Source organism: Phoxinus phoxinus (assembly GCF_949152265.1).
Source record: "Phoxinus phoxinus genome assembly, chromosome: 13".
In the NCBI taxonomy this organism is placed as follows: Eukaryota; Metazoa; Chordata; class Actinopteri; order Cypriniformes; family Leuciscidae; genus Phoxinus; species Phoxinus phoxinus.
Window position 1 is genome coordinate 30,080,604 of NC_136888.1, and position 17,903 is coordinate 30,098,506.

The 17,903-nt window shown below is 39.5% G+C and overlaps 1 protein-coding gene across 3 annotated transcripts in view; it reads left to right on the forward strand.

The window, feature by feature from the left end:
- Positions 1 to 17,903, forward strand: part of znf106a (zinc finger protein 106a) — a 23,815-nt gene continuing 5,912 nt past the window's right edge. The window contains exons 1-19 of one of the 3 annotated variants that reach the window (XM_079632965.1): positions 1 to 169; positions 2,072 to 2,172; positions 3,021 to 3,082; positions 6,040 to 6,234; positions 7,443 to 9,206; positions 9,320 to 9,716; positions 9,959 to 10,028; positions 10,126 to 10,280; positions 10,387 to 10,447; positions 10,705 to 10,971; positions 11,082 to 11,132; positions 11,240 to 11,810; positions 11,967 to 12,140; positions 14,067 to 14,113; positions 15,159 to 15,304; positions 15,456 to 15,590; positions 16,569 to 16,685; positions 16,796 to 16,987; positions 17,775 to 17,837. In XM_079632965.1, coding sequence (XP_079489091.1) covers positions 2,119 to 2,172; positions 3,021 to 3,082; positions 6,040 to 6,234; positions 7,443 to 9,206; positions 9,320 to 9,716; positions 9,959 to 10,028; positions 10,126 to 10,280; positions 10,387 to 10,447; positions 10,705 to 10,971; positions 11,082 to 11,132; positions 11,240 to 11,810; positions 11,967 to 12,140; positions 14,067 to 14,113; positions 15,159 to 15,304; positions 15,456 to 15,590; positions 16,569 to 16,685; positions 16,796 to 16,987; positions 17,775 to 17,837 — 4,521 coding nt within the window. In that variant the 5' untranslated portion in view covers positions 1 to 169; positions 2,072 to 2,118. Of the gene's footprint in view, positions 170 to 2,071; positions 2,173 to 3,020; positions 3,083 to 6,039; positions 6,235 to 7,442; positions 9,207 to 9,319; positions 9,717 to 9,958; positions 10,029 to 10,125; positions 10,281 to 10,386; positions 10,448 to 10,704; positions 10,972 to 11,081; positions 11,133 to 11,239; positions 12,141 to 14,066; positions 14,114 to 15,158; positions 15,305 to 15,455; positions 15,591 to 16,568; positions 16,686 to 16,795; positions 16,988 to 17,774; positions 17,838 to 17,903 lie in introns of all 3 variants that reach the window. The other 2 variants (XM_079632963.1, XM_079632964.1) reach the window with 2 other exon arrangements.

Genomic DNA, 17,903 nt, shown 5'->3' on the forward strand with positions numbered 1-17,903 from the left:
GAGTGACTTTTACTTTAAAATCTTGCCGGCCATTTTGAAACTGATCGGTTGTTTCAGTTTTCACGGGAAAAAGGCGCCCATAACGTTGCTAAGAAGTGTGGAAAATTAATAGAAATGGTGTGATTTTTATGGAAATCTGAAGAAATGCATTCTCCGCGTGAATTAAGAGGTATACGTGATACCGGGTTTGTCTTTATCCACGTTGTTTTGCTGCTTACATGATCTAATGTTCAGTCCATGCAGTGTGTTAGCCTGAATGCTAAACATCTGCACATGAGAAACACCCCTGCATGTTTTACTTTTTACGTTCTTCTGCAATTTAACCCTCTGTCAGTTCACAGTAGTATTTTAACCAGTGATGTTAGCATCATTCTTCTTAGAGCTGCATTAAGTTAACCAGTGAGCGAATTTGTTACAAACAAACACGTCGTTCTCTGCATGAATGAGTTGTAAACAGTTTGCTTGGTATCTCTAATGATAGATTTCAGAAACTCAAACCTCGTTATTAACCTTCAGCCTGTTTCATGTTCACCCCGTTATTATATTACCGAGATGTCTTACTGGAGATGGAGGCAGGGATCCATTTACTTATAGAGGACATGCTCACTGACCTGTGCTTGAGAGCTATTTTAAGCTTTGTTGTTATCAGTGGCACCAATGGAAAACCACTGTCAGATCATGCCACTCACAGCACTGATGGTTTGCCATTTTCATGTTGTGGCATGACTTTATGACTTTAATATTTCCTGCACCGCGGCCTAATGTCATGCCATTTTCTGAGGCATAAACTGCACTTCCTTTCAAAGCATACCAGTTTACAGTCATGCATATAAACCCTGTTACACCTGGCATAAGAAATAATAATCAGAATATATTTATGTATACATTTATATTAAATGGAATTGTATATTGAAACTTTAGACAACCTCTTACAAGTTTGCATGCGTTTTTGTTGAGTATCATATTTGATACATCAGGCTTAAATATGATGTAGTGAGAATATGGAGCTCATACCTGAGGAGGATAAAAACATTTTATCCTTATCAAAATTTTATTCAGAGGCCCAAACTGAGCAAAATTATGCAATTTTGGGCAATTGCTTATATTTAAATAGGCTTAAAGGAATATGAAATTCGAATAGTTTATGTAAATCAATGAGGCCGTAACAGTATAGCTGACTACTTCTGCATATTAATATCCGTTTAAGCGCAAAAAGGTGTTCTGTGTGAATAGCCCCTCAAGCTGCGTAGAAACAGTGTTGTTCCAGTGTTTTTCCAAACACTGTTAGAGAACTGAACCTGTCCAGACATGACCCTTCTGTGGTGTCGTGGTTGGCTTGTGTGCTGCACTCTCAGCATACTGCATTTAGTCCCCTGACCGACTGCCGTTCCTGCTGGCTTGTGTCTTCTGGCACCTGCATGGAGCCAGACACACTGACCTTCTTTCCGTCCTTATGGAGTTTGTCCAACCTTTTGCATTACTGATACCACACAGTCTAATGTAAGACTTGGCAAAGCCTTTTCATATGAGCCTCTGCAGTATGAAATAAATAATAAAGCTCAGTCACCTTTGAGTAATGTGCAAGGCTGAGTCTGAATGCCGTCGCTGGTACATGTTCAGATTTGAGTCTATCTATCTGTCTGTCCGTCCGTCCGTCCAGTATTTTATTTAGTTATATCCAATATTTTATGGACATGTCAACATGACATTTTTACAGTGTAATTACACAAATAAGTACTTAGTAGTAGTTATTAACTACATAACTACAATGGTTTAGGGTTAGTTACTTGTAATTATGCATAATTTACCATTATTACTATTACTAGTACATGTATCATGTATCTATTCAATAATAATTTATTATATATTCAATATTTCAATTTTGAAAGATTTATATTCCCTTTGTAAATCCAATTTCTTTTGTTATCTCAAATATATATTTTTTTGGATTTGATGTCTGTGTGAGAGAGAAATAAGAAATCAAGAAAATTATTCTTAGCATGTGATTTTCTTGATTTTGCACACATTACATGCTGCATTTTCTGATTGTTTTATCTGTCTCTTTATGCAGAACCCTGTTTATTAGTGCTGGTCTAAGATACAACAACATCGTTCAACATGGTTAAAGAACAGAAATGCATTCTTTGTGAAACTGTCTACAGCTCCAAACAGGTAAACCTGGCTTTTTAAACATAAACCTTCTCCCAGTTCTGCTATAATGTGACAATGCATTGTTTTATTATTGTTGCATGTAATCTTTACAGTACCGTATGCCTCTGAATTTATGCCTGCCTACCAACCCTCATATCGATATCAAATGTATTTCTAGAACACATTTTCCAGTATGGGATTGAATGTGATATTGAATAAGTGCACTCAATAACGTCCACAATGGTTTCAGACACCCAAATGGCTGTTCCCTAAAATAGTTTTTTGGCTTTTAGTATGAATATGTTTGCCTTACTGTTATATATAAGCTAGTGTGCTCCAAAACAATGATAAAATTCGCATTTAGAAGACCAAACCCAACGTTGAAAATTAAAATCAGGTTGATGTTCTGACGTCAACCCGACTTTCGTTTCCAAACAAAATGCAACCCCTGCAATCAAAATCATCCCCTGACTGGCGTTACTTCGTTCTACTCGAGGACCATGACAGAAATGTAGTGGAGTAAAAAGTACGATATTTGTCTTTCAAATGTAGTGAAGTTAAAGTAAAAAGTTTCCATAAAAAATAATACGTCAAAAGTGAACTCTACTCAAGTAAATGTACTTTGTTACTGTCCACCTCTGCAAACTGTAATTTACACGCTCATGTTGGCAAAGTCTGCACATGCACTGTTCTGTTGTGAGATCTATAAACTGTGCAAGGCAAAAAAAAAATTATAAGAATAAAATGCTAGTTAAAAATGATCTGTATAACATGAAAAAGTTAGTTTCACCAAATGTATGCCTGTATTTATTGAAATATTGTTCGATACCATGATGCTATATTTCAATGGTGTCTGTCTTGGTTTTTAGGAGATGGAGGAGCACATGAGGAGTATGCTGCACCACAGGGAGCTGGAGAACCTGAAAGGCCGGTAAGAGGTCATGTTACACACAAATGTTGCATAGAATCATGTAATCCACCTTTTTGCCAACCAGATTTTTGTCTTTAGATAAATTAAGTTAATATTTCAATAATATAACAACACATTTGCACGTTCATGGTTTTGTAATGATGGTAATGCTTACTTGACAGGCAGGTAAACATAATATTTCATCTTTTTTTAGTAAGTGTTTATTTTAATTTTTTTTTTAATGATTCCATTAGTTATTAGCTTTTCATCGACTCACAAACTCCCTCATGAACCCATGTTTGGGAAACCCTTCTCTACACTATCAACATTACACTTATACTGTCAAGTTCATAGAACTGAGCGACCTTTATATCTCAGGGTGTTGTAGCCTCATCTGAGACGTTTGTACACTAATTATAATGCTTAATTGTTTTAATCTGCTATTTAAAAATGTGGAAATTCACCCCAAAATTTTGTTAAAATATATACATACTTTTAAATGCTTATGCAGTAATCTACGGAGCCCCTAAAGGGACGTGGCGGTGGAAAAAATTTGGGATGGGAGAATTTGTTTTTTTTTCTCAAATCTTTCCACGTAAAACTTTTGCGTTCCCTCACAAAGTTATTTGCGTTCCCACGCAAAACCTGTTGTGAGCTCGAACAGACACTTTCTGTTTATTGTCGACTAGCAGTGTTTAAGAGCAAAACACAAATAACATCTATTTACAATCACAGTAAGCTAGACAACGAGCTACAACCCGATTTTCATCAAAACAAGCTTTATAAGCAGGCGATTGAAAGACAACTCTGAATAAGGGATCGTCTGGAAAGCGCAAAAAAAAAAAAAAAACACACTGTAGTGTTTGGTGACACTACAGTGTGTAATGACTATTTTTGTAGTAACTTTTTTAGGGTTATATTGCACTTTGCAGATGGTCCCTTCGGACTTGTCTCTCATTTATATTTATATTATAAAGCTCGGTTTGAGGAAATTTGGGTTGTAGCTCATTGTCTACGTTATTGTGATTGTAAAAAATGTAATTTGTGTTTTAACAATGTTTAGCTCACAAGTTATCGTGGGAACGCAAAATAATTCTCCCGTCCCAAATTTTTCCCACCACCACGTCCCTTTAGGGGCTCCGTAGCAATCACAAACAGCTGTGAAAGTCATGGGAAATATTTTGGAAAAGGTGTGGAAACCCTGAATACACTTATGGTCAAAGCATGTGTATTGAAAGGCACGTGTGTCTTTTGGTCAGTGGATAGATAAGCCGAGGCAGCTGCCATAACCCAGGAGTATATATAGGGACGTTGGCAACTGGTAAGGCCGACAAATGACAACTGCCTCGTGACAATTATGTAGATCTCTGGAATGTGAAAAGTGAGAATTGCATTCTTAAATGGGGACAGTATTGAAATCCAAGGTGAAAAACACACAAACATCATGGCCTTTAGAGGTTCGACATATTTTAGCTAATTGCATTTTGGTAATAATGATGTTTATGAGATTAGTTTAACTTGTTTTGTGCTTTAATCAGAGCAATAATTAGGGCCCTATAATTTCCGCGATTGCGGAATTGGCAAATTAACTTAATTTATTTTACTTATTTGGAATGAAATTCTGTATTTGTGTGGGAGAAGAACGTATGTCTGGGGAAAATGCAGACCGGGGGAAGCAAATCTGGGCGACACAACCCCTCCCGTCATTTCTGATCGCGGGATCGCTTCAGTCGATTTAACCTGTGATTTCTATGGCTGAATGAGGGCTTATGAAACTATAAGCCACGCCCATTCTGGCGGGCTCTGACGCGCCAGGGTGCGAAGCGGCCTGATTGGTTCGTGCACCCTGAGCCGCCTCACCATTGGTTCGTGCAGTTGCCGCAGCACAGCCAATGGCCACGCTAGACGCTCAGCAAACACAGCTGAACTGCGTTTTAACCATTTAATATACCGGTAACCATTAATATTTTTAAGCTCAAGCATTAATATTTTGTTGTTACTTGAAGTACTTAGTGCAGTGTTATTTTGCATCATGTTGCATCATGATGTTTGTTACCTCAATAAATTTAAGGTCATTCCTTTTTTATTTGTATACATTTTAATAATTAACATTTTAAGCTTTTTACGACTAAAATAACAGTAAAGGGTAAAAAAAAAACTGAATTCCCAAAAATTTAAAGGGAAAAACGGAATTTGGGAAAAAATAAATCGGATTTTATAGGGCCCTCAATAATTAATTTGAACAAATGGTAATGAACTGCAGAACAATAATCACGTATAATTCTAATCATAATCAAAATCATAGTACTCATTCGCAAGCCATGCAAAAAACTTAGCCTATATTTCGATTAGAAAAAACTCTACAGGCTGCTGACTGGAAAATGGCATGCTGCCATGACACAATTTTTCGGGGATAAACCAACTGCCAACAGCAAGCATCTATCAGCTCACGAGTTTGGCAGTTTGGCAGAGAGAAACTAGGCAGGGAGGGGTTCTCAAGCCGGCAACTGTAAGCAGCTCGCATTACAGTTTGCTGAAGAGTCCTGGCCTTGGTGCAGCCTTAAAGAGCAGTGGAAGGTGGAGCCAGAGGGTGGGGGGGATGTGATTTCACACACCAAAATCGAACCGCTCTCCCAACCCTCTTCTCAGAGCACAGCAGACTCCATCATGACAGCGTGCTAGGCTCAGCTGGTGCTGAGCGGGTGGTCACCCCTCTGAGCTCAATGTCTCCCATTGCCTTCTGTTCTTGCCTGTTCACTCTAAACCAGTTGTGAAGCCCTTGGAGATGTACCACAAGATCAGGAAGATTGCATTTTTTTTGTTCTTTTTTAGTAACTAGTTGGATTTTATTTTGTTTGAAAAGTCAGTTTGCCTCCTGATCTCTTAAAAGGATCCTAACTGATTAGACAGCCACTCTCAAAAGTATCAGCCATGCCTGAGGGAAGCATTGAGCAGCCTTTGTGCCTCTCTGTCCCCAGGGACTGTGGACACGAGTGCCGGGTCTGCAGCGTAACTGAGGTGAGCCTGACCGACTACGCCAGTCACATCTCCAGCCCTTCACATAAACAGTGCATTGAGGATCAGAAGCACCAGCCCTCAAATGAAGACCAAGATGAAGACTACTTTGACAAGGACATTGTGCAGCTCATCGAGAAACGCAAGGATATGATCAGGTGAGTCTTGCTATGGCCCTGCTATAACCCCTGAATTGTATGGCAGTGATGGTCATTGCAGACCTGCCAGTTATCTTTATTTATTATTTATAAAGATATTTATCATTTATGTATTTATTAGATGTAGTGTAAATTGTTAAGTTGAAATATTTCTTATTGGAGTGTCTTTCCTTGGTGTTTTTAATTGTCTGTTTGTAACCACAACACCTGCAGTTCTATATTAAACTATTCTGCAAACAGTTCTGACACTCGAGTCTGGTGTCATGTGAGGCCTAAAACAGCCGTGACTGCAACACTTGTGTACTCACACTCTTGGATGCATACCACACCATACCCTTCCAGCTCAACCCTTAAACAGTATGGGCAGTATGTCTTTAAATAGTCTGACCTCATCAACTATTTTTATGCGCCATGCTGTTTAAATGAGAGTGTTAGACATTCATAAGAAATAATTGCATTCCAAGAAAATTCAGTCAAGATCACTGCAAATTAAGTAGTAAATAGCTGTAATTCCTTAAAGGGGTGGTTGAGTATGATTTCACGTTTCTAACTTTAGTTAGTGTGAAATGTTGCTGTTTGAGCATAAACAACATCTGCAAAGTTACAATGCTCAGTTCAAAGCAAAGGGAGATATTTGCTTTTAAAGAAATCGTTTTTTAGGCTGGTAGGGACTACACGACATTCCTCACGGGTTAGTGACATCACCAACCCTACAATTTACATAACCCCGCCCCCAGGAACACGCAGTCCATGTTGAGAAGAGGGAGAGTTGTTGTAGTAGTGCACATTTGTTAGTCAGCTCAAACTGTAGCATCTGTCTTTTCACATGCAATTGAAAGTCACTCTGTGTGCATCTCACAACAGTCCTATACGATCGATTTATAGATTATCATGACAGAATATGCTAATTGAAGATTGTTAACGGCACATCAGCTACATAAATTCATCAACTAACCATTCAGAGACGTCCTGTTGCATTCTACGCGTTGTCACTTCTTCTTGAGTCTCTCCATCATTGTCTGACTAAATAATATAAGTCTGATATTGAGACAAATCACACGCATTTCTTCCATGGCATTTATGTTTTGTTTCTTCCCATATTTGAATTTATATGCCTTGTTGTTTAAACTATCACCATTTTTTCATTCAAATCACAATTTTATCAGTTAAATCATTCTATGTTACCATTCTGTATTGAACTATATTAGGAAAGAAGAGGCTTCTGCAATGCATGCTAAAGAAGAGCGGGACAACTCAAGGAGGTGGCAGGAGCTTCGGACTCAGTGGCAGGGGGCAAGACCTTTGATGTACCAGCAGTGTGGCCCTTGGGACCGACCCTATCCTAACTTTCCTCAGATGCCCAAAAGGGGCAGGGGCTCTAATTGGCAGAATTTAAGATTTTCATCCCCTGACCGCAACAAATGGTTTAACCCTAACCGACAGGCTAAGTGTGCCACATGGCATGCTGAAGGACCACCTGACTTGCAGAAGTGGGGCTCTGTTGGTCGTCAGGGAGGGAGTTTGCACAACCAAGGAAACTTCTGGGGTAGTAGACAAGGTGGCTATGGAGTCTGCCCACCACATCTGAGAAAGCAATTTCCCTGGAACAACAATCAGTTTAATGCCCCTTGGCAGGGACAATATATGCCACCACCTAGGCACTATAAATCAAGAGAGCATCAAAAAACACCCAAATGCTCTGAGAATCAGACAAAGGGTGAACAGAGTGTAGAAGAGTCTGGTGGTGATCACGATCCCAATAAAGGTAAGGGTCAGAAGTCAGAGAAGGCACATCGATGGGCACCTTATCCACCAGCTAAACTTGGGGATCCTTCATCTCAGGCTAACCTAACTTTAGATAAGTCTAATGTGGAATCTCCTGAAAACGTTATGGCACAAAGTTCCAACGAGGGCACTCAGGACATGATGAGGAAATTCAAGGCAGGCCGAATAAATTGGCAGGATAATCCCACAGAACCTAACTGTGAAGAGAGTGATTGCAGGGAGCAGAAGAGTGCCTTCAAGAACATTGGAAATACTAATATAGATAGTTTCGCCTACCCCTCCACCTCCACCACTAGAAGAACAGAGATGCCCAACAAGCTTTCAGGAAGTCAAGACTCTGTCTGCGCTAAAGGTTCTAAGCATTCCCATTCAAGTTCTGAATTCCCACAACATGCCACTTTCAATGCAGACGAAGACAGTATGCTGTCAGAGATGCTGCGAAAAGCTAAAGAGACATTGCTTAACAGAAATAACTCTATTGATGTATGTTGCCCAGAGAACGGCCTCAAAGGATCAAAAACTGTGCCTCAGATTAATAAGCAAATTGAGAATTTAGAACTAAACAAGAATCAAGAATTACATGAGAGTATGAAAAAACTGAGCAAGAACAAGAGTCAAGAAAGGCTGGGTTTTGTAAGACGTATTAGCAATGAACAAGAGCATTTAACCAGCACAGACAAATCAGTACAGATTGGCAATGTGCGTAATGACACTAGGCCATCTCTGCAGTCCTTGGATGTTAGTACCTCCACTATGGACCATGAAGATGAGGAGGAGTGTGTTGAAATGGAAGAAAATCCTCACCTACCAGTACAAGATCAAGTCATGGACACACTAGATGAAGATTTTTACTTAGTTGGTGAAGAGTCCCACAGCAGCCCATCCCAGCAAACAGCAGGTGGCTCCGTGCCCTCTTTAAGTAAGCTTGCCTTGCCTGCTTGTCTCCAAAGGGATCTGAACCGCCATATGGGAACCAAAGGCAAAGCAGCATCCCATGAACCCAACTTGAATATTGCCAGACGAATTAGGAATGTAAGTTGCACACGAAAGAACGAGCCTGAGAAGGATTTAGGACTTAAACCCACCTTGCGGCAGCTCATTAGCACCTCTGGCTCCAGGAGGAATGTCAACTGGGACCAGGTCTACCAGGAAGTCAACCGGAAGAAGCAAGGCAAGGGCTTACCAAGGTACTGCAGGAGTATTTCTTAAATTTTGGTTTACTTTCATTAAATGGTTGAAGACGGAAACACAGTTAGTACTTTAAATACCCTAATTCCATATTCGTTCTGAATCTTTTCAGATTTGGTATAGAAATGGTGCCCTGTGAACCCGAGGGTCCGAACCAAATGGATGAAAATGATGTACCTCTTTCTGAGGGCTTTCATTGGGATTCTCTGTTTGACCTCAGTCCAGTGCCTTCACGCAAGCGTAGCTTGTCTGAAAGCAATGTGGTCAAAGATGGCCCTGCTGGTACCAGCTCCCTTCTTAAAGGTGTAGACCCAATGAAAGACTCTCCTGCCTGTGGCCCCTCACAGCAACCAATGAGAGAAGAGCTGCAATTCAAAGGTCATCTGGAGATTCAAGGTTCGAAAGGGCCTTCTAACGGCCCAGAGGATGCTGAAGGAGACAGCGGTTGTACATCAGAGATTGAACAGATTGACACGCAAGGATCTGGGAAGAAACGCAGAGCTCCTGGGGTAAGCTTTCTACTTTCTACTGTGGTGTATGCTTGGCATACTTGGAAATACAGCTCTGATCCAAATCTAGTGAGCACCCCTGATGTCTACCATATTACGTAGCTGCCTTCCAAGGCAACATCCTAATTGAAATGGAGCATTATAAGTGTCTGATTTGAAATGTTCCACATAGAAAGTAATGCAAAAATAACCTAAATTCAATCTAGGTCTTGCCATTATCTAATTAGTGATCTTTCCACTAGGATGTTGTGTCTCCAGAGATTTCTAACGAAGATAGAAAAAACAAGAGGCAAAAAATTAAGTCTAAGAAAGGTAAGAAATCATTGGAATTAGGGTTTGAAATTAACTTTAACTCAACGTCCAATTTAGTTTACCAATTTATAATATGGGTATGTATTGTGTTTTGCAGAGCGTTCTCAAGTGGATCAGTTGCTGGCTGTATCTCTACGTGAGGAGGAGCTTAATGGCTCACTTCAGGCAGTGGATAACAGTCTTATTCAGGCACGTGCTGCCCTGCAAGCTGCCTATTTGGAAGTACAGCGTCTGCTTATGGTGAAACAACAGGTAAGAACTTTTTTACTATATCGCATTTCCAAAACAATTTTTTTCAGTTCTCATTCAGCTATCACTTGATTTAGCAATATTTGAATAACTATTGTATATTTTACAGGTAATCGGTGAGATGAACTCTTTGAGAACCCAGCGGATTGAAATTCTTCAAGGAATGCAAGGTACAAAAATCTAAATGGAAGAGTCATTTAATCATATTTACTTGCTAAACAAATCTAAGGTAAAAGTTATCAGGAAAATTATAATAGCTTTAATGGTGATCATACTGTACAAATGGCTTGTAAAGGTGGTTGAGTGCCAGTTTGCAGTATGTATTAGCTTATGACAGTAAGCACCTTGAGTTTTCTGAACAGCTTCTTTGTTATTTATTTTATAATAAAATAAAAGAGAGAATTATATTTCTATTACTCTTTTTCAGGTGAATTTGAGCCAGTAGAAAAAGAGAGGAACAGTGAGATCTTAACCTCTTCATCAACCCAGGTTACTCAGATCACCGCCAGCGCTGTTCTCCCAGCAACAGCTGCCCAATCATCCTCTTCAACCTCCTCACTGCCTGTTACCATCAAACAAGAGCCAATCGCTCAATGTAACCCCCCCATTCCTGAGCATAACCTTATCAAATCCCCCTTCCCAGAGCCTCAAAATACCACACCTGTCCAAAAAGTGTTTGCAGCTTGTCAAACAGGTAGGTTCCAATCCTCCTCAACCTCCTCACTGCCTGTTACCATCAAACAAGACCCCATCGCTCAATGTACCCCATTTCTAAACATAACCTTATCAAATCCCCCTTCCCAGGACCTCAAAATACCACACCTGTCCAAACAGTGCTTGTAGCTTGTCAAACAGGTAGGTTCAAATCATTAAATTGCAGCTCTGAAGTAGTTATTCCTAACGGAACTGAATTATTGAATGAATTAAACTGAACTGAATATTAATTCTTCAATTTAAAACAGATACTTCCTTCAAGTACAACCTGGAGTCTTCACATGACGCCACAAGCATGGATTTGACGGCAGTTCCTTCAGATCACAGAATAGAGCCATCACCCAACAAAGAAATTCATCAAAATTCTCTAGAGGGGTTAGCCAACCCTTCTCCCCAACTCTCTCCCAAGCCGCTGTCTCCCTCAAACCACATAGAAACTGATCCAGTTAAGCGTGTTCGAAAACTGAAGAAGAAAAAGTGTCTTAAGAAAGCAAAGGGGAATGAGCAGCCTGAAATTAGTGAATCAGAGCTTGATGCAGAGCAGCCCGCTGCTCGACCTGCCCGCAAGTACCGACCTAATCGGCGATCCAGCAGAACTCATGCCTCACCCCCCACACCAGAAGAGAAAAATGAAAATGAGGAGATGGTGGTGGCCGAAGCTTCAAAGGCACAACCACAGGGAACCAAGCTAGCAACACCACCAATGAAGGAAGCTCACCCGGATTCATCTGACCTGGAAATGGTGGAGCTTCCCCCACCTGTGCCCACTGATTTTGTCAATCTAGATTCTTCAGACCCAGATGAGATGCCTGAAAAGAAGGCCAAGGAGTCGGCCAAGGAGTCGGCCAAGGAGTCGGCCAAGGAGTCGGCCAAGGAGTCGGCCAAGGAGTCGGCCAAGGAGTCGGCCAAGGAGTCGGCCAAGGAGTCGGCCAAGGAGTCGGCCAAGGAGTCGGCCAAGGAGTCGGCCAAGGAGTCGGCCAAGGAGTCGGCCAAGGAGTCGGCCAAGGAGTCGGCCAAGGAGTCGGCCAAGGAGTCGGCCATTCCACACTCAACAGACCATGCCGCCACAGACCCCCAAAATCTTGCCTGCAATGAGGTCACCTCCACTAGTGAAATCGATACTAGCAGTTCAGTCAAGGCTTGTGAAAGGTAAGTCTCATGTGTTGGACTGTGATTTTCTAAACATTCTTAATATCTTATAGCATGGGTGTCCCATCCTGCTCCTGGAAGGTTAATGCCTTGATTAGCCGTTTCAGGTGTGTTTAATCGGGTTACCGTTTTTTTTGGAGTATAAGTCACATCAGTCAAAAAATGCGTCATGAAGAGGGAAAAAACATATATAAGTCGCACTGGACTATAAGTCGCATTTATTTTGAAATTTATTTCACAAAATCCAAGACCAAGAACAGACATTTAATCTGGAAAGGCAAGTTATTCAACTCCACAATAGCACACAGAACAACAGGCAGAATAGGTGTCCGGTATGTTAACATAACACATTAACAGTTATTCAGCTACACAATAGCATAAAGAACATATACCTGGGAGGCTGAATAGGCTAAATTAACATTAGTCAGCGAGCAAGTTACCGGTAAGCAAGTTCACCAAGCTCCTGTAATCTCATTCCACAACACTGAATCCATTGAGTTCTTCCTCAGTGTCGCTTTGAACAACTCCACCAACTAGAGCGCCCTCTCGTGGCTGTAGACGGTAATGTTTTCTCTTGGTTCATCTCAGTCAGTATGAATTCATTTTGATATAGAAGTCACACCTGACTCTAAGTCGCAGCCAAACAATGAAAAAAAGTGCGACTTATAGTCCGGAAAATACGGTATGTGCAACAGATTTCCGTATTCTGTAAAACAAGTTGCATCACTTCCGGTTCAGGTCTTTTGTATGTGCTTCATTAAATATAGAGCCGTTTTACTAAAGGAGCATAACCGTTGGCCTTCACATATACGGATTGATATTTAAACGTCCTTCTTACTAACATTTAGATATTTACATCTAATAAAACGCCAACAATAAAAATAACTATCTAGGTTCGCTGATTACTTAAAAGTCCATAGATATCGCTGTCAGTTCGTACTGCCGTTTACACTTTCTCTGACAAGCGGATGCAATGAGACCTGTTTTCCTGTTTGTTCATGTGACAGCAAAAAGCTTATTTGGATTGGTGCTAAACTCTGCTGGATAGTGGTCCTCCAAAGATCAGGAGAAGACACCCATTGTCTTATAGCTTGTGAAGTAAAAAGTAGTGATGTTCGATTCTTGAATGAATATTTATTTTAAGCCAGTAATCGGCCGAGCTGCTTCCCAGAAGTGAATCAAACTTTAGTTCTGGGTTGATGATGGAGGAACCGGTTTGAAATGAACAAATCAAAAAGTTGAGTTGGACATGACCGAAAAGCTGACTTTCAACTTTGCCTGTAGGTTTGATTCATTAATTTCAAAATGGTTATTTGGTTCAATAACCCTTCCGGACATGCTTATGGACATAAGGTGGGCTTATGGTGCTGCGCAAGGAGCGGGCTACTTCGGCTGTGTCACCAGCCCGGACCTAAAGTTCCTTCAAGAATCGAACATCACTAGTAAAAAAGGGTCTTTTGAAATTTGAATTCGAAATGAATTCTTCAGAAATGAACCAAACTGAGATTATTTGTACAACTACAATTTACTTTAAAGTGCGCAATGCAGGTAGCATACGCATTGTGAATACACATAAAATATGTCGCTACTGTATAATATTCAATGTATTAAATTATACTAAATTAATAAAATAATACTATATTATTCTAGTTCCCTGTTCCACATACTGATTAGAAAGTGGACTTGGATGTGTTGTGTTTTTAATCTCTGAGGTTAGTAAACATTCTGAAAGATATTATTCCACAAGCATATGTATGGGCTTTGAACATGGTTGAAATGGTTTGTGAGAGGCAAGAGTACAGACACAGATACAGCTTGTTTAAAACTTGTCACTGCATGGCCTTCTGGTACCTTGACTCTTTCTGTCTGCTTCTATTTATTTTTCTAAGTATTGCAGTATTAAAAATCTTGTTTTTATTTTTACAGTGTAACAAAACCAGCCTCAACAACGTTGAAGTCCAAGATGCTGTCAGGTATGCGATATGTTCAAAAACATACATGGAAGCTGTACCGTATCATTCATACAATTTAACTGCTGCCTCAAGAACATATTATCTGCCATTCACTTACTAAATATGTAATTTATTTTATTTTATAATTGTTTTTTACTTTTGGGAGCTGTCAGTACATTTAAATTCATCTAGTTTCTTGCTCATTGCAGTCGTAGCAGAACGACCAAATTAGAAAACTCACACGATCAGCATACAAAAATAGTTCATCAAGTCCCCAAATTACTTTTTAAGGGCAAGGTATTCTTAGTGCCTGTAAGTTTTATACTCAACCTGTGCCTCTGAGAGTGATTGCCGGTATGACAACCCTGAGAAGTGTGCCAACTCATATACAGAATGAGAGCACTAGTGCTGGTTTCTTGGGAGCTCCATTAAATGACTGAAATTAAACATTCTGGTACTTTCATGTTATCTCAGTTTCACAACGGTTAGTTTAAAAAGGTTAAAAATAAAAAAAGTTGTATGTGAATTTTTGTTCAAAAAGAAAACATTCAAACATATTGATGATCAATTTTGATGATCATCACCCCTGCATTATATTGGTGAGCTAGTGACTTAAACGGATAGTTCGCCCAAAAATTTAAAATTCTGTTATCATTTACTCACCCTCATGACGTTCCAGACTCGCAATACTTGTGTTCATCTTCAAGAACACAAATGAAGATCATTTTGATGAAATTCGAGAGCTTTCTGAATATACACGATCACTTTATATGCTGAACACATTGAATTTAGGCTTTTAATTCACATATAAACATTGATCAGCGAACATAAACAAAAGCTCAACCGAACCTGCTTGATGCGCGAGAACAAACCTCTTGCTACGCAACACGAGAATGAACCTCATTGGTTCTTGTGGAAGCTGATGTGTGAGTTAATTAATGTTTATATGTGAATAAAAGCCTAAATTCAATCTGTTCAGCGTATAAAGTGATCGAGTCTCTTCAGAAGATTTGGTGTCCATAGTGTTAATGTTTCACTCAGTAATTAAAATGTTTGTGTGTGTTAGTAGATGTATCAGATCCAGGGGAGGAGGATGTGCCAACAGAAGGAGAGTTTGAAGGCCATCAAGAGGCTGTTAATGGAATGCAGATCCATAACGGACTGCTGTATACTTGCTCAGGGGACCGCACTATACGTGCTTTCAACTTGATAGTAAGATCATTGTACACTTCTCTTTTTTTTCAGTTGAGTGGGTAAACTTAGTACAAAATTGTCTTAGTAAAAGCATTTATACATGAAAATGATGTTCTTTTGAATGTAGCTCACCCGCAGGTTTCTTTAAGAAGTCTCTTAATTGTTACAGAGCCGGAAGTGTGTGGCTGTGTATGAAGGTCACAGCAGTAAAGTGAATTGCCTGTTGGTGTCATGTGGTGGAGGCCTGCAACAACGCCTGTACTCGGGATCAAGTGACCAGACCATCCGCTGTTACAACCTCAAGGTGCTTGGCTCTGATCCACACTGCTTTTTACAGGGTTTCTGCAGGTCTTTAAAAAGTCTAAAATTCAGTTTGATCAAATCTAAGGTAATATAAAGTCTTAAATATTTTAAATGGTATAAAAAGTCTTAATTGTTATTTTAAGAGGTCTTAAAGGAACACTCCACTTTTTTTTGGAAATGGGCTCATTTTCGAAGTTTTACCGTTTTCGAATTCATTCAGCTGATCTCCGGGTCTGGAAAATGAGCCTATTTCCAAAAAAAGTGGAGTGTTCCTTTAAATTTCAGGACGAAAAAGGAATCGCGATACGACCAAATGTGATTATTAAACCTCAAAACGTTGCATGTTTCAAAGTAAAAACCAGGTTCTACGGCTCTAGCAGTTTCAGAGTTTCAAAATAAGAGGGGGGGGGTTCTTGATATTTTGGTTACACAATAAACTGTACCTGGCAACTAACGTAAACTTTTTTTCTTCCACTGAAAAATGAAGTGGATATTTTTCAGATACACAGTCTGCACTTCTCCATTCAGCAAAGTATATAGTTATTCACACTGTCAAGCCATGAAACAATACAATAGCTCTGTGTAAATAACCGACTGATATTTAAACAATTTATTTAACCAATTATTGGTTCCAAACTCAAATGACTTTATTTTTTAATACATTTTGTAATATTGTCTGTGGAACACCAGAGTTCCAAACATTGAAAGTGATATATTACGAAACTTCAAAACAGGGACCATAAAGGCTAATAAATGTAGAAAATGTATTATTTAATTTAATAAATGGTTAAAATTTTAAGTACTTCAAATATAAGCTAAAATTCAAGTACTTATTATAATGAACATCCTAGACACCAGTGTCTTATAAGTCCTTCTATTCCTAAGTTGTATTTCAGTTTTAAAATGTTTTTTTTTTTTTTTTGACATCTTTCTATAATATTGAAAATATGACAAACATTTGTCTATTTTTTTTCCTCAGACAACAGAATGTAAGGAACAGCTGTCTCTCCCAGATCGAGTGCTTTGTCTTCATAATCGTTGGAAAATTCTCTTTGCCGGTCTGGCCAATGGCTCTGTGATCACCTTCAGTCTTAGGGTATGAAGCGTTTAATGAATCAGAAATCAAGAGTTTGGGTTAAAGTACGTTTTGTGTCCTCTGTTCTTTGACTTTGGGGTAATTAACAACATTTCTCTCATCTCCTGTAGAACAATAAGCAGCTGGATATGTTTGAGTGCCATGGCCCACGGGCTGTAAGCTGCCTGGCGACGGCTCAGGAAGGGGCTCGGCGTATCCTGCTAGTCGGTTCCTATGACGCCACCATCAGCGTTAGAGATGCTAAGAACGGCCTATTGCTGCGTACGCTGGAGGGCCACAGCAAAACTGTGCTCTGCATGAAGGTTTGTCTGAATCACACTTTTTCTAATGAATATGCTTAAAGGTGCAGTACGCGATTTCTGAGAAACGTTGTTGAAAGTGGTTCGGACTGAGCTCCACACAGAGTTCGTACAGAGTTTTAAAAGTTTGGAGAATGCTTAATTTTATAAGTTATGTTTTCAAGGTTTGAAATGTGCTTGAATTTTTAATATCATCCTTGAAAATTCTTGATTTCATGACACCATATCAACGACAGCTGGCTGGAAGAGAAGAAAGAAACTTGAAATGATTATTACAATATGTAGAGCAATGAAGAGAGGGGTGTGTTTGTTTGGGTTGATTTTACATTTCAACAGTGTTTCTCAGAAATCAATCACTGCACCTTTAATGACGGCATAAAATGGAAATTACAATAGTCTTTTCTTTCCTATTGTGACGTATATCCGAGTGAAACTGCTTCTCGAACAAGAAAAAATGTAGGGTGGGACTTGATTTTGTCCATCGGGAGTTGATTGGATGGTTGTGGTTTGCTATTGGTTGATCTTATGTGAGTGACAGATTATCCTGCCCTTCAAGCCAGTTAACACATCATAATCAGAGAAGAGAAAATGTATTCCATAAAAAATAAGAATTGTCAATTTAGATTTCATGGTGACTTTTTACAACATGAGGGTGAGTAAATGATGACAGAATTTTATTTTTTTTAAGAAATAAAGTAAAAAAGAACAACATGAGGGAGAATAAAGGATTCCATCAAAGGATGTGTATGAAGTAACACACCCTAAGTATTCATTTGTTGCTTCTCTGCAGGTGGTGAACGATTTGGTGTTCAGTGGCTCGAGTGACCAGTCTGTACACGCACATAATATACATGTGAGTATGCACTGTGTTTCTCCTTTCCCATGCGGTAAAGATGCAGGAATTAAGTGTCTTGTTTAT